The 16,720-nt window shown below is 38.4% G+C and overlaps 2 protein-coding genes and 1 pseudogene across 2 annotated transcripts; all 3 read left to right on the forward strand.

The window, feature by feature from the left end:
• The first annotated feature begins 1,536 nt into the window (after positions 1-1,536).
• On the forward strand, positions 1,537-2,959 carry LOC110774172 (protein HIGH CHLOROPHYLL FLUORESCENCE PHENOTYPE 173, chloroplastic-like; annotated as a pseudogene).
• A 2,671-nt stretch (positions 2,960-5,630) lies between these two features.
• LOC148298077 (small ribosomal subunit protein eS10z-like) lies at positions 5,631-7,834 on the forward strand. Its single transcript, XM_088247388.1, has 6 exons — positions 5,631-5,804; positions 6,265-6,338; positions 6,471-6,519; positions 6,617-6,893; positions 7,118-7,250; positions 7,534-7,834. The coding sequence occupies exons 2-6, from the start codon at positions 6,336-6,338 to the stop codon at positions 7,621-7,623; spliced, it is 552 nt and encodes a 183-aa protein (XP_088103514.1). The 5' UTR covers positions 5,631-5,804; positions 6,265-6,335; the 3' UTR covers positions 7,624-7,834.
• A 6,677-nt stretch (positions 7,835-14,511) lies between these two features.
• On the forward strand, positions 14,512-16,720 carry LOC110774173 (small ribosomal subunit protein eS10z-like). Its single transcript, XM_021978716.2, has 6 exons — positions 14,512-14,716; positions 15,176-15,246; positions 15,373-15,421; positions 15,519-15,795; positions 16,015-16,147; positions 16,428-16,720. Exons 2-6 carry the CDS (start codon positions 15,244-15,246, stop codon positions 16,515-16,517), a joined length of 552 nt encoding a protein of 183 aa, XP_021834408.2. The 5' UTR covers positions 14,512-14,716; positions 15,176-15,243; the 3' UTR covers positions 16,518-16,720.

Below are 16,720 nucleotides of genomic sequence, written 5' to 3' on the forward strand. Positions count from 1 at the left end.
ATGTCATTCAACTCAAACCCTTGCTTGTCGGCCAAAACCCTTTGTTCCCTTCCCTTCCGAGCAAAGAAGTTGATCAACTCTTCAACAATGGTCTTTTCGTCCAAAAGCAACTCCTTTGATTGTTGGGTTGCTACATCAGCCAATAGCTCCAAGGAAGACAGAGTTGAAGATGAAGATGAAGATGCTGATTGCCTTTTCTCTGTCTTGATGGCCATGGCCTTTTTCTCAACATCTTCCTCCCAACGTTTCCCAACAACTTCATAAGACTCAAGATTCAGAGAATTTGAAGGAAACCCGTCAACCCCAAAATCAATAACCTTCATTTTGTCCATCACTTCCATTGAAACAAACCCACACACAAACAAATTAAACTCAGAAAAGAGACGAACTTTACTGCTTAGACTGAACAGAATGATCAGAAAAACAAGTGGGTTTCCAAATGTTGAGTGACAGAGAGATCACTCAACTTCCGAATTGAAGAGAACAAGTGAGAGAGAGAGAGAGAGAGAGTTTGCTTTGAATTGCACTGGGTTTCCAAATTATAATAAGAGAAACAAGTGGGGGTTTCCTTATATGGATTGGATTCACTTTGGAGAGAGAGAGAGTGTGTTTCCAAATCGTTCGTGTTGGTGGTGCTATTACCCTTGAAGCCCAAGCAATTAAACCAACTGGCAAAGCGATTCAAATCTTATTAGGATCCTAACTATAAGTTGCTTTTCTGCTCTTGCTCTGTTTCGAGAACGCTTCTTCTCTCACATGTATTCCACGTTTTATTTATTTACTTTACTTTTAATGCCTTCAAAATTTTAGAAAACTTTTAGCCGCGCAGCTATACTATTTAGGAAACAAAATTTACCCGAGTATAGCCGCGCGGCTATACTATTTATAAATAGAAAAAGGACCCGCCTAGCATCTAGTTGCCCATGTGTGAAAACACGTATAGCCGTGCGGCTATACTAATTTAAAAAAACCCAATTATAGCCGTCCGGCTATACTATTTTGAAAAATATGCCCTGGTGTAGCCGATTATTTATAAGGGAAAAAAGGGGACCCGCCTAGCATTAGGTGTCCACCTGTCAAAACACGCATAGCCCGACGGCTATACTATTTATATTTATAAAAAAAACAATTACCGTAGTAAAGCCGAGCGGTTATACCATTTTTTATAAATAAAAAAATACCCGAGTATAGCCGCGCGGCGATACCTTCCTGAAACACATTTCATTCTGTGAGAAATCCTCTTAGAGATCTTGGAGGCAAACCCCCTTCTCAGAGGTAGGTAGATTCTTGCCTTTTGTGGTGGAAATGTGCATGGCTATTTAAGTCCAATTCTGCTAGAGCATTGGAAGGACAACGACCCTGATATGAAGATCTTTGGTCCAACGCCTCCTGGTGTTGCAATCAAAATGAACTACATCCAGCATTTGAAGAGAAGCAAATATTGTATCCATAACTAAAGCAACGATCAAGACCTGGGTGTCGTAATCAGTCGTTTCTTGCCTCCTCTGATACCATACCAAGTCAAAGAGTCCTGACATGGGGAAAGCAGCAGCAAAGCACCCAAGAGGCCGTAGTTGCAGGCTTGCAGCAACCACACCAAGTAAGAAGCATTGAATTTCCATCTATATATTATTGCAGGCCTGGGCGGGTCAGGGCGGCGCTAGGAGGATCTGGGCGGCGCAAGGCGGGTCTAGGCGGCGCTAGGTGGGTCTAGGCGGTGCTAGGCGGCGTTAGGCGGGTCTAGGCGGCGTTAGGCGGGTCTGGGTGCCAGGGTGGGTCTGGTTCTTTAGGGTTTAGACTCTGGGTGCCAGGGTGGGTTTGTCGCATTTTTTCCAGGTACGTGTGCCATTTTCTTCGTTGAAGCCGATATTTCGAGCAAGAACTGTATTAGATGCACCACCTTTTGACCCCAACAATATTGTGTCATTGCAGGCACATTTCTGCAGCTACTTTCTTTTAGTCTATTCTTTCACTTCATTTTCTTCTATGTTTATTGATGGGATTCAAAATTATGGCAGCTCATGTCTAGCATACGAGCATATTGTGTCATTGCAGGCACATTTCTGCAGCCACTTTCTTTTAGTCTATTCTTTCACTTCATTTTCTTCTATGTTTATTGAATTTGATGGGAAACTGAATCCTACTTTTGTGGAAGGGGCATTTAAGCTCCCATTATCAAGCATACGAGCATATCTAAAAGAGCCTATTACTCCTAGGTTTCACATTCTTTTCATTTTGTTGGATTATCTTCTTATGACTAAACATAATTGATCTGCTAGGTGCACTTTCTGTTTTAGTCTTTAAAGAATCTCTTTGCTTGTGTTCCGTGTAGGTTCGTACACGTAGGTTCTGCAGGAATTACCCGACCTGACAGGCCTGGACTTGATCTAAGTAAATAACCTCCTGCTGTTCGCTTAAACAAGGAATTGGATTTTATCCTGACATTCAAGTTGAAGGTTTCATACTAACTCAGTGCAAGCTGTTTGATATTTTTATATATAATCAATGTATCAAAATACCACTTCTTAGTTCTTTTCTGTTCTTTTTCTTTTTCTGGGTCAGATTTAGCTCTTTTGATTTTCTACATTGATAAGTTTTGGAGCAGGGGGAGGATTTAATACGGGAAAGTGGAATACCATATACAATTGTGAGGCCTTGTGCATTAACTGAGGAGCCTGCCGGAGCAGATCTCATTTTTGACCAAGGAGACAATATAACAATAAATAATCAAATAGAAGATCGCTATTCTCTCTTGTATGCATGTGATGACATGTATTGCTCTTTCTTTCCCTTATAATAGTAATAATATCTGAATGTTATGATTTATAGTATTTATATATATATATATATATATATATATATATATATGCAGGGTAAGATATCAAGAGAGGAGGTTGCTCAGATTTGTGTTGCTGCATTGGAAAGCCCCTATGCATCTGGCAAGAGATTTGTTGTCTAACCCTAAACCCTAATATGTATTTACGATAGGAAATCACTTATGTGGGCATGGTCAACTGGTTCTCCAACATAGTTGACTTCCTAATGCTGCGATAAATTGTACATGTTAAGGTGTGTTCTCACACACAAAGTGGGAAAAATAAAAGTTGAGGTAAAGAGTTAGGATATTAAGTATATTTTCATTTTAAAATAGGAATGATGAGATGAGTAAAACAACATGAATAAAGCACGACTATTCTTAATAGGCTTTTTCCTTATTGACCCAATGAAAGAGAGGAAGATTTGTGATTTTGTCGTGCCTTATTATTCTGACTAGCATGTCTCCGTGAGTATTCATGTGTATGCAAGAGACATTTTCATCTCACACGCTTTTGTGATTTGTAAGTCCATAAATGTACTCATTTATGTACTCTTTATACTTAGGTTTTTTAGGAAAATTTGATTTAAAAATACCTTATTTTCAAATTTTCAAATTTCTGGAGCATTTAATGGTTTTCAATGAAAATACGACTTTTTGGTGGAGTTTTTACACAAGGTCATAAAATGGGGGCCCTCCTAAAATTGGAGCCTTGTGAAAGGACACACATTGAGCACCCCCAAAGCCCGTGGGGATGACAAAAATTCCAATTGGGTCCTTAAATGGAAATCTCGAGAATAAGAGGGTAGGTGTCGAATATTTTGTTCTAAATCTGAGTCAGAGATAGGGGTTAGGGCAGGAATGTCATTATGATCAAAATATTAAAGCATGTGTACATATTGGCTAAGTTGAAGCAATGGAATATTAAGTTTTTTGTTTAACCATTCTTTAGTTTAAAAAAAAAATACAAGTGATAATCTAAATAACTTTAAATTAATCTCATCTAAGACGAGGGGGACTCGAATTTGAGTGTAAGGGGGTACTGACTAAAAACTCTTAAAATATGAAAAATATCAATTTATAGAAAGATATGCTTAGTTGATTCCTCTGCCACATTACATACCACACACCAATGAGGGGCTAATAAAGAGAGAAGAGCACAAGAAAAATTCATTTGATTCTGTTGAGATTTAAAAAATATAGTTCAACCCTTCACATCATCATAAAAGAATAGGGTTAAATGGTGATTGGCCCCCTAAACTTTTACTTAACTTTCGATTTACCCCATATCCTTTTTTTTAAAATTAAGGATATGAACTTCTTTTTTCGCCAATTTCCCTCCTGCCATCTAAATCTGCAACATTTTATCTAATTTGCCATTAAATATAAGGGCAAAATGATCATTTCATCCAAGGTGCAGGCTGGGTTCCGTGGGTGAGGGGCAAGAGCTGGGATCTGTTGCCGCCGCTTAGAGAGGAGGGGAGAGATGGGTCTGGGTATGAAGGCAAGGGTTGGGGGATGGAATGTGTCTAGGTCTTGAGGGGCAAGGGTTGGGGGATGGGTCTCTGCTGGGGAGAGATAACAAAAAGAATGGGGAGGAAATGAGGGATTTGTGGGTGGGGGATTGATTTGGGGATGGAGGATTGTTTTGAGGGTGGATGGTGATGGTCACATGGGAAATGAGAGCAGAAGAAAACCCAGAGGTGGGGGCTGGGCTCGGGGGTAAAAAAAACAAAAGGAATGAGGTAAGGGCAGGGGTCTAAGGGGTGGGGGATTGGTCTGGGAGTGGAGGGTGGTGGTCATGGGGGAATGGGAGGAGAATAAAAACCTAGAGGAGAGGGGAGTGGGTTGGGTTCAGGGGATGAAAATACAAAAGGGGGAGGTTGGGGGAAGGGTCTTTTTGGGGGGTTGGTCTGGGAGTGGAGGATAGTGGTCATGGGGGAATGAGAGGAGGAAGGGAGGAGATGGAAGGGTTGGCATTAGGTTTACTCTTTTTCTTCAATTTTTTCCAAAAAATAATTTTTTAAAATGATTTAATTGAAAATTGGATGAAATGTTGAGAATTTAGACTGTAGAGGGGAAATTGGAGGAAAAAAAATGTTCATATTCTTACTTTTCTTAAAAAAAGGATAGGGGTGAATCGAAAGCTAGGTACAAATTCAGGGGGCAAATCACCAGTTAATCCTAAAAAAATATTGATCTAAACTGGAATTTCTATGAAGTTGGTTTCCGAAACAAGAAATCAAAAGAATCTCTACAAACTATATCTATATGTATTATGTACTAATAGTTACTCACTGAGACAATAAGTTGATACTCTAGTTTTGCTTACTCATTGATGAGTAAGAGCAGGTAGCAGGAGAAGTTGATCTAAGATGTTGGTAAGGTTCCTCCTTTGTGGTGGTGTTATTAAGCAGTAACCCTCATGGGATCGATCTGATGGCTATAAAAGTAACCCCGCATTATAGCCGCGCCAAGCTTGGTATATTTGACATAAACCTTACCCGGCCCGGCTTGATAACTCTTTAAGGCTGAAAAGGCTCGTTACTAAGCCTGGCCCGTTTTACAAGCCTAATAACAATAGAACAATCAGAGTGAGCCGTCGTTTAAAATCAGAGCGAGATTCTTAAAAGACTTATTTACTGTAGTGCCTCCTGAAACTTCGGTCAAATCTGACTTTACTCCCCTACCCCCCTAAAAAAAAAAGTTAAAATGGCCACTAAGTGGGTCACTTTAACTTAATGGGGTAAAATAAGATTTGACCGAAGTTTCAGCGGCACTACTGTAAATAAGCCTTCTTAAAATTATTTTTTAATTTCGTGAAACCTAATTGAACTCATCTTCTTTCCAGCCGCCTCCTCTTCACTGTTCTCTCGTCTTCTCTTCTTATCTCGACTCTCTCTCATCGATCCCCTCTCTATGCTCATTATTCACTGTTGTCAAAACGCTTGATTATCCGGCTTGCTTTGCTCTCTCATCACAATATCAGGTATATCTCGTCTTCCGTCTGTATCTGAGTTATGATTTTTTTCTCTGATTTTGCCTATATATGTTTCTTTGGTTTCTGGGTAAAAGTAAGGTCAAATTTTTAATATTTCCATTTTGATAATTATTGATGCCATCTCCATTTGCTATTTGATGTTCCCTCTTGCTAGTTTTTCAGTTTTTTTAGTATTTAAATCCTATTTGCATTTGTTCTCTGTGGTTCAACATGTTATATTCACTGTTGTTTTTTCGGTACTTACAATTTTCTCTTTTATATTCTGAGGGCTCTCTAACACAGGTAAAAGAATTGCCTTTACTGTTTTTTGTATAATATTTGCCTTCATTGTTGTTTATATTCTCATGGATTTTCCGAAGCTTTTTTTGGCTCAAAACTTGCATCTATTGGATGTGGATGTTTTGTATTGGAAGATAAGGAATTTCTCTCTTTTATTTTCTTCCTCTAGTGCGAGACAGGCCTCGACCTTCTTCGTTTGCCGCCGTCTCTTCCTCTAGTTGTCAGCTCAACTTCGCAAGCATGGTATTTCTCTATCCAATTCTCTGTTTGTTTCCTGTGAAACTGAAATGAAAATGAAAATGAAAAAGAAAAAGAAAAAGAAAAGTTTGTTTGTTCATGGTTCTGATCTGTTACATTTGGTTTTTTCTATCCTAGATCATCCCAGAGAAGAACAGGAGAGAAATCTCCAAATACCTATTCCAAGGTACACACAAAAAGCTTAGATTTTTATTTATTCTCAATGAAATTTGGTTCTTCGTTTCCATTTTTTTGTTAAAATTTTTTGAATTTAATTTGAACAGAGGGAGTGTGCTATGCAAAGAAGGACTATAACTTGGCAAAGCACCCAGAAATCGATGTGCCAAATCTGCAGGTGATTAAGCTGATGCAGAGCTTCAAATCCAAGGAATATGTGAGAGAAACTTTTGCTTGGATGCACTACTACTGGTACCTGACCAATGATGGTATTGAGTTTTTGAGGAACTACCTCAACCTTCCATCTGAGATTGTCCCTGCAACTTTGAAGAAGCAGGCCAAGCCTCCTGGCCGCCCCTTGGGCCCATCTGGTGACCGCCCACGGTAATTGATTTGTTTCATTGTCTTTATTGGTTATTGGATCTATTGATTTTTGTAGAGTATGTGGTTCTTTGTTCTAGAGTATGTGATATGGATCATTTAGGAAGAAGTTATTTAACTGATTTGTGTAAGTAAACTGTGACAGATATGTGCTTCCTTTTCTAGTTCGTTTGTTGAACCCCTTGATTGGTTGGAATGTAATGTGGATGTTTTGATGATGTGAACAGCGGCCCACCTCGCTTTGATGGAGGAGAACGCAGATTTGGTGACAGGGATGGGTACCGTTCAGGTCCTCGTGCACCAGGGGGTGATTTTGGTGACAAGGGTGGAGCACCTGCTGACTACAGACCTTCTTTCGGGGTAATATTTCCGTTGTCAAGTAGTTTTTTTTTTATAGTTCTCATTTAGGTACTATTTCTTCTCACCATGTATTGGGTTGGAGATCAATTGCCTTTCGATGATATTCTATTCTTCTTTGCATTTTGGAATTGTATTCTATCTTGATCCTATGTACCTTGTTACTGAGGACTTGACAAACTTATATACTGCCCACTTAAATGTGTTTTATGATTAGAAGATTTCCTCACTTTGGAAAAATGATGCATTTGTTAACTCATTATGCTTCTTTCTCCCGAAATATCAGGGTAGTAGGCCTGGCTTCGGTCGTGGTGCCGGTGGATCTGGTGGAGCTGGTGGTTTTGGTGCTGGCCCAGCAAGCTCTGATCTCTCCTGAGGAAATGGTTTACTTAGACACCGTTTGGTTTCCTAAGTTTGCATTTAAGAACGGATGACATTCTGTATTAGGAGACAATAGCAGTTTTGTTTGACTTGCAACAGTCTTGGGATTGTATTAGATGTTTGTTTTTATTCTATATGGTCTATTCGTGGGCTAGACACTAGACCAGCTCAGCCTTCGTAATTGGAAAGATTGGACTTGAAAACTATTTTTGGCTCGTCCCGAACTTGAGGTTTTAACCCATTTTCACCCCAGCCTACAATTCTTGGGTTTAGGGAAAAATAATAATACAATTCTTGGGCCTAAACCCTCCATTAGGCATTTGCTTGAGTTTTATTATTTGATGCACAATCTCACGCATTAGTGGAAATATAATAGCTTTTAATTAATTGAATTGTCGTCCAATACAATATGAACATTCACAATTAGCATCATCGCAATTCGATTTTATCCCAATGTTTCTACAATTAATTAATTATCTTCTCAATGTTGAAAGAGGTCCAAAGTTTGAAATCGCTTTCCCTATGAATTAGGAAATGGTTCTTTTACATTCTCCAACCTGATTAAAAATATGAAAATGAAAAAGAAAAGTTTGTTTCCTGTGAAACTGAAATAAAAATAAAAATAAAAATGAAAATGAAAATGAAAAGTTTGTTGTTCATGGTTCTGATCTATTACATTTGGTTTTTTCTATCCTAGATCATCCCAGAGAAGAACGTGAGAGAAATCTCCAAATACCTGTTCCAATGTACACACAAAAAGCTTAGATTTTTATTTATTCTCAATGAAATTTGGTTCATCGTTTCCATTTTTTCGTTAAAATTTCTTGTATTTAATTTGAACAGAGGGAGTGTGCTACGCAAAGGACTATAACTTGGCAAAGTACCCAGAAATCGATGTGCCAAATCTGCAAGGGTAAATTATTGTATGTTCGTTGTTGTGCTTATATTTTAAATTTAATTGTGCAAGATGGTTTGAAAACAATAAATCAATCTATTGCCAACATTAGAAGTTTAGTAACCACCCTTCATACATCACCGACAAAGTACCAAGGTTTTCTAACATGTTGCCAAAATATAGGGTTAAAACTCATAAATGTTCCATTAAATGTGAAAACTAGATGGAATTCAACTTTTTTGATTAAAAGCGTAGTAATTTTATTGATACTACACACAAAAAGTACAGAGTAGCCGCAATGCCGAAAATGAGTACAACATCTCCAGTGACCAAACACAAAAATAAATTGATTTGATCTGGAGAGAATTACACATACCAGAAAAACCTAAAACCTCCAATTCGGCAGACAAAAGCACTTGTACTCAAACCTACAATACAGATCCACCGCACAACAGCAGTAACGGCAAATCCGCATTGAAAAGTCAAATACTAAATACAAACATCAGCAAACTTCTATTGAGTTTCTGAGAGTTATTAGACTAAAATAAACACATAAACAAAGACACTGCACCACATCCTCCAGCAAACCAAAGAGATTCGTAGCACCAACATGACTAAACCTCTTATTTTGCACAGGCAAAACCCGATCCCACACAAAACGGCAACAATCACTTTCCAACTCTAGACATTGAACTTGAGCAAAATCCATGTGAGTGGACCAAAAGCTGCAACAAAATCATGGCGTCTACAATGGATTGCAGTACTTGCTTCAAAAACGCAACGAAAACCAAAGAAAAAAGTTGGGTCAACAACACCACACTGCAACCATCCCAGCGACAGCAAGACACATCCAAAAACAACAAAAGTCACCAAGGACCTATAACAGAAAACACACAAACAAACAAAAGACAAGATCCATATAGATTTGGGCAAGAGGACCCAAAATTCAAACGAATTTGGGGAGAGAAGAAGAGAGGGGAATAAAACTAGGAAAGGAGAAAGGGAGATGAGGAGAGAAAGATGGAAGATGGGGAAGCCACCGACCCCCAGAGGGGGGGCGGCGGCTGCAGAGCTCACAGTTTCACTTTCAGAGAGAGTTTAGGGTTTTAGGATTTCACTCTAGATGAAATTCAACTTTTAAGATGTTGGAAGTGGCTACAAAATATAAAGCAACTTTAGGATTATTTCAAACAAAAATCAAACATCAACCCTTTTTAATAGATGAAGATTGGGATATTGCATCACTTTGGAGAGAACATTTAGTTCAATTTTATGAATCCACTGAAATAATTTCTGGCTCTGACTATCCAACTTTTCTTTTAGTACTAAAAGAAATAACTAAAATAAAAGACATTTGTCTTGAAATTGAAAACAATGATCTTTCCAAACAGCTTAATGTATGTGATATGAAGTCAAAATTTGCAAAGTACTTTGGGGATTTGCCCTTGATTTATGGTTTGGGTGTAATTTTAGATCCAAGGAATAAAACAAAAAAAAATTGGAAGTGCTTTGTGAAATTCTTTATGAAGGAAATTCAAATACAATTGTGCAAAAAGTGCTCACAACATTAAAAGAGTTGTATGAAGAGTATAAATTATATTTGTCTTTGCATGATAGATCACAACATGAACAAGCGGTACCTACATCATCTACATCTTGCACTTCAACATTTAGTAGAAAAAGAAGTCGTGTGGATGACCTTTGTGATTCTAAAAGGTTAAACACAAACAATTTTTCATCTAATGAATTATCATGCTATCTTGATTCACACACAGAAATGATCATGATGAAAATAATCCTTTAAGGGCTAGTTTGGCATTTCCGACAACACATTCTAAACCCTTCACATACCTAGCCTTTAAAACAAGAGCATCACCAAAATGCAAACTTGGATGCCGGTACACTAGTACCCCTCTCGACATTTGTCAACTGTCAAGGATAATGCAAACTTCATCTCTTTCCAAAATCCATGTTGGCTCAGTTGTCCCCATCAACATATAACTCGGGGGACTACAATTATTGCCTTTTCTAAGACTGTTACTTTCCTCATTCTTTAGAATTGACAAACGATGTTGTAAATATGATTCATCGAGAGGAATACCAGAAAGGATCGTTTTTATTGAATTATAATCATCATCCATCTCACCACAGTTTTAAGAAACCTTGAATGTTGCACGCCTACAGCAAAAAATACCATGAGTGTCTTCCATATCTTTTATAAGTAACTCCCTGAAGTACTCTCGGTACCCCTCCATGACATAGAAGTACAATTAAATGCCTCGAAAAATATGTATACCTATGTGATTTGCTTACTTTAACTATCTCCACTCTTGTCAATTGCGGCATTAGAGCCCACAAGAATAAAGTAACACTTCACCCAAAACACCGCTACTTCCCAATTTGGTTGGCCACAACTCATTGTTGACTCAGATTTTTGCAACCACGGACATAAGGTTCACTACTTTTTCTAGGTTTACGAACTTACGAAACATCTATAATACAATTGGTGACGTCCTTCACGTCGAAGAGGCACCATTCCACACCGGAACACACCACACTGCCAAAACTTAAGGATGCACACAAGGTACTGAGTTCACAGGAATTTGAACCTAATGCTCTGATACCAAGTTGATAGGATCCGCCCCGAATTCCTCGGAATCCGTGACGAATCCTGTGGTTTTTCTGACATCCACACAATGCCGAGCCCACTTACTAACATTATCCTCTCCTCCAAAAACAAAGGAAAAGAGGGTCGAGATTTTCTGCCAAAATTTCGGCAGAGTCTCCCCTGAAAAACAGACATTTGCCAAATGATTTTCACTTGTAAGTATAAAATCATAGTTTAAAAATTCCCAAACTTCAGCATGCACAATTATAAATAGTTGTAAAGATTCAATCCACATTGTTTCATCAATCTAGAACGGGTTTCAGCCCTGTCACAACCACAACACGTTTCCACCACATCCTTTTAGTAAAAAATGGAATATAAACAAGCATTTAAGTTTCAACCGGGCTTCAGGTCACCAACAAACTCAAAACCCAACTCCATAAATATAATTAGTCTAGCGGCTGCACCTGAGTAAGACCCCAGGCTACCTACGTACCCTTACTGAAGGATCAAGCCACACATAGTTCTACGATCAATAATCACGAACTAGATAACAGACAATTATTTTCAATAATACCAACAAGTTAATTTTATAATAATCTTTTTTCCCTTAAATAAAATCGCAATCTCTCAGCCCATGAACCACTGACCCATTTTTCTTTACTCACTCCGTACTTAAAACTCATAACTCAACAACCCTATCCCTTAACAATGCACATATACTAAGCACAATTCTTTTAAACATAACTCTCTTTCCCGATATAGTATAATAATCATTATCCCTTTCCCCGTTACTTTACTACAAGCCGGAGAGTTCAACGTCACTCATAGTAAAGTAACAGTAATCAATCATAATGTCCAGATCTTTTACCACACGCCGGAATAATCTGACGCCACGTGTGGTAAAGTAACCAATATCCAAGTGAGTACACACACCGGAAAATCCAACGCTACGTCTGGCCCAACCAAACCATGTCCTATGTGCGCAGACTATTTTATCACATGCCGAAAAATTCAACGTCACATGTGATAAAGTACTAACATAACCAAGTAAGCCCATACGCAGAAAAATCCAACGCCACGTATGGTTAGACCAAATCATGTTCTACGCACGTGGACTGCTTTATCACACGCCGGATAATCCAACGCCACGTGTGATAAAGCACTAACATAACCAAATGTGCCCACACAACGGATAATCCAATGCCACGTGTAGGTACAGTAACCCGAGAAGGTACATATCCTGATGCAAAATTTCAATTTCCAAACAAATTGTTTCCTTCTAACGTAAATATATATATATATAAAAATAATACCCATACTTCCTTGTTGAAAACAAAAATAAAACCTTAAGCCCACTCAATTTCATTACTATTCAAAACACTATTCATACACTTAGGAAATATACAATCTCTAAAAATCCCATAAGACAAGATAAATAAATCCAAAGACCATATCATACACAAAATCACCATAATCCTATATAAATAATATTACTAGCATTAATAATAATAGAAATAATAATAAGCATTCCCGTACTGACACCAAACCCTTCTATCAAGCCATAAGTGAATTATAATAATAATCATTTAAAATAATAATAATAATAATAATAATAATAATAATAATAATAATAATAATAATATATAAACAGAAAGTCTCGCGTCACATGGTAAAGGCCGAAACCAAACCGATAGCCCGTTTTTATAACCTCATTAACCAATATACCCGTTACCAAACAAATCAATTTCCCCCCCAATATGACTAGTACACCCAAAATCACAACATCAAAACAAATCCAAATTTTCAACAATAAGCCATAATCACTATTCAAGTCTTACGTATTTATCATTGGCAAACAACTCCAGTAATACTATACGATACTGTAAGGCCACAATTAAAACATACACCCAAACCCATAAGTCCTAGAAACTTAACGTGTACACACAACCTTGGAAAGGTCCTATAGCCATTCTAGTACCTTCACATAGGATGAGACAGTCCTAAAAGACCCGTGGTCAACAATTGGTCAAACTTCTTGTTTTTGGTCAACCAGGCCCGTGGAGCCCACGACCTCCGATTTTTGATCCGAAAGTTCCTACGGGTTCAACAAAGTTTATTAAACATGTCCTGCAAGCTTGGTCCTAATTGAACGATCGAATCGCTCGCGATCGCACGATCGGACGGTTATCGTTTTACCCAAAGTATAAGTTATTGAATCGGAGCATCCGGGATTCCGATTCACGATCCGCGAACTCCTACACGATCCTAGAGGTGCCTATATCAACATATTTGGAAATAAAGTCAATCCAACAGTCCGAACATATCGAACCCGGATAGCGCCTAATATGCTTAAATCTGATTGACCGCCAAACAATAACCAAATTCGAATCCGAGCATACCGTCGTGCTCGGGAAGACATGGGGATCATTTTATGACCAAATGGGTCACCCAAACAGTGCCCACGTGCCACGACATGCGCGGGCAGTGCGTGGGTGCCCAGAGTAAATTTTGGCGTTCGGAAAATTCCCAAAACACTCAACAATACCTATATCTACGTCACCATGACAATGAGTGGAGCAACTTTTATTCTTGTACCATGGCCAAAAAATGACCGGAACTTGCCAGAAACATGAGCCGAAAATCGACTGAAACTTTAAGCAATAAAACGAATTCCAAAACGCAAAACTCGATCCTAATCAACCAAACCATCAGCTAAAACACATTGAGATGATGAAAAAAATACCTAAATTAAAGAAATTGGTGGCTGAAATCGTCGGAACGAACGTCGAAAGTTTTACGCAAATCCGGCCCATTTTTCACAATTTCCAGCGACAGGAGCGGCGGCCTTCATCGGAGGTAGGGTGGGTCGGGAAGAGGGTAAGTGGTTGAGCGTTTTAGTACTAGCCCCGCCGGATTTGGTGGCCGTTTGAGGTGGTTGCCGGCCAAAGAATTGGTTGGCTGTGTGTCGCACGAAGGGAAGGGGGGAAGAAGAAGAAAAAATTTGATTTTTAAAAACATTATGTGTCTATGGACTCATCTCGACGCGATCTACATCATGAAAGTCAAGAAGAAAATGAGTGTACAAGATGAACAAGAATTGCCAGAGTGGTTTGTCTAAAATGCAGAATAAATATTTTCTTTTTCGATTGTTTTGTAGTCTACTTCAATTTTGTTTCAACATTATTTCAAAATTTCAAGGTATTGTTATTATATTTAATTACGCTGCGTTATAGCCGCGCCAAGCTTGGTTTATTTGACATAGGACTGACCCGGCCCGGCTCGATAACTCCTTAAGGCTGAAAAGGCCCGTTACTAAGCCGGCCCGTTTTACAAGCCTAATAACAATAGAACAATCAGAGTGCGCCGTCGTTAAAAATCAGAGTGGGATTCTTAAAATTATTTTTCTAACTTCGTGAAACCTAATTGAACTCATATTCTTTACAGCCGCCTCCTATTCACTGTTCTCTCGTCTTCTCTTCTTATCTCGACTCTCATTCATCGATCCCCTCTCTATGCTCATGATTCACTGTTGTCAAATTGCTTGATTCTCCGGCTTGCTTTGCTCTCTCATCACAATATCAGGTATATCTCATCTTCCGTCTGTATCTGAGTTATGATTTTTTCTCCGATTTTGCCTATATATGTTTATTTGGTTTCTGGGTAAAAGTAAGGTCAAATTTTTAATATTTCCATTTTGATAATTATTGATGCCATCTCCATTTGCTATTTGATGTTCCTTCTTTCTAGTTTTTCAGTTTTTTTAGTATTTAAATCCTATTTGTATTTGTTCTCTGTGGTTCAACATGTTATATTCATTGTTGTTTTTTCGGTACTTACAATTTTCTCTTTTAATTCTGAGGGCTCTCTAACACAGGTAAAAGAATTGCCTTTACTGTTTTTTTGTATAATATTTGCCTTCATTGTTGTTTATATTCTCATGGATTTTCCGAAGCTTTTTTCGGCTCAAAACTTGCATCTATTGGATGTGGATGTTCTGTATTGGAAGATAAGAAATTTATCTCATTTATTTTCTTCCTCTAGGGCGAGAGAGACCTCGACCTTCGTTTGCCGCCGTCTCTTCCCCTAGTTGTCAGCTCAACTTCGCAAGAATGGTATTTCTCTATCCAATTCTCTGTTTGTTTCCTGTGAAACTGAAATGGAAATGAAAAAGAAAAAGAAAAAGAAAAGTTTGTTTGTTCATGGTTCTGATCTGTTACATTTGGTTTTTTCTATCCTAGATCATCCCAGAGAAGAACAGGAGAGAAATCTCCAAATACCTATTCCAAGGTACACACAAAAAGCTTAGATTTTTATTTATTCTCAATGAAATTTGGTTCTTCGTTTCCATTTTTTTGTTAAAATTTTTTGAATTTAATTTGAACAGAGGGAGTGTGCTTTGCAAAGAAGGACTATAACTTGGCAAAGCACCCAGAAATCGATGTGCCAAATCTGCAGGTGATTAAGCTGATGCAGAGCTTCAAATCCAAGGAATATGTGAGAGAAACTTTTGCTTGGATGCACTACTACTGGTACCTGACCAATGATGGTATTGAGTTTTTGAGGAACTACCTCAACCTTCCCTCTGAGATTGTCCCTGCAACTTTGAAGAAGCAGGCCAAGCCTCCTGGTCGCCCCCTGGGCCCATCTGGTGACCGCCCACGGTAATTGATTTGTTTCATCATCTTTATTGGTTATTGGATCTATTGATTTTTGTAGAGTATGTGGTTCTTTGCTCTAGAGTATATTGATCATTTAGGAAGAAGTTATTTAACTGATTTGTGTAAGTAAACTGTGACAGATATGTGCTTCCTTTTCTAGTTCTTTTGTTAAACCCCTTGATTGGTTGGAATGTAATGTGGATGTTTTGATGATGTGAACAGCGGCCCACCTCGCTTTGATGGAGGAGAACGCAGATTTGGTGACAGGGATGGGTACCGTTCAGGTCCTCGTGCACCAGGGGGTGATTTTGGTGACAAGGGCGGAGCACCTGCTGACTACAGACCTTCTTTCGGGGTAATATTTCTGTTGTCAAGTAGTTTTTATTATAGTTCTCATTTAGGTACTATTTCTTCTTACCATGTATTGGGTTGGAGATCAATTGCCTTTCGATGATATTCTATTCTTCTTTGCATTTTGGAATTGTATTCTATCTGATCCAATGTACCTTGTTACTGAGGCCTTGACAAACTTATATGCTGCCCACTTAAATGTGTTTTATTATTAGAAGATTTCCTCACTTTGGAAAAATGATGCATTTGTTAACCCATTATGCATCTTTCTCCCGAAATATCAGGGTAGTAGGCCTGGCTTTGGTCGTGGTGCCGGTGGATCTGGTGGAGCTGGTGGTTTTGGTGCTGGCCCAGCAAGCTCTGATCTCTCCTGAGGAAATTGTTTACTTAAGACACCGTTTGGTTTCCCAAGTTTTTAAGAACGGATGACATTCTGTATTAGGAGACAATAGCAGTTTTGTTTGACTTGCAACAGTCTTGGGATTGTATTAGATGTTTGTTTTTATTCTATGTTGTCTATGAATCGCACTTTGCAAAATTTATTTTTCTGTTATCTATGTCGTTGAGAAATTTCGTA

Source organism: Prunus avium, chromosome 1 (assembly GCF_965620075.1).
Source record: "Prunus avium chromosome 1, drPruAviu1.hap1.1, whole genome shotgun sequence".
In the NCBI taxonomy this organism is placed as follows: domain Eukaryota; kingdom Viridiplantae; phylum Streptophyta; class Magnoliopsida; order Rosales; family Rosaceae; genus Prunus; species Prunus avium.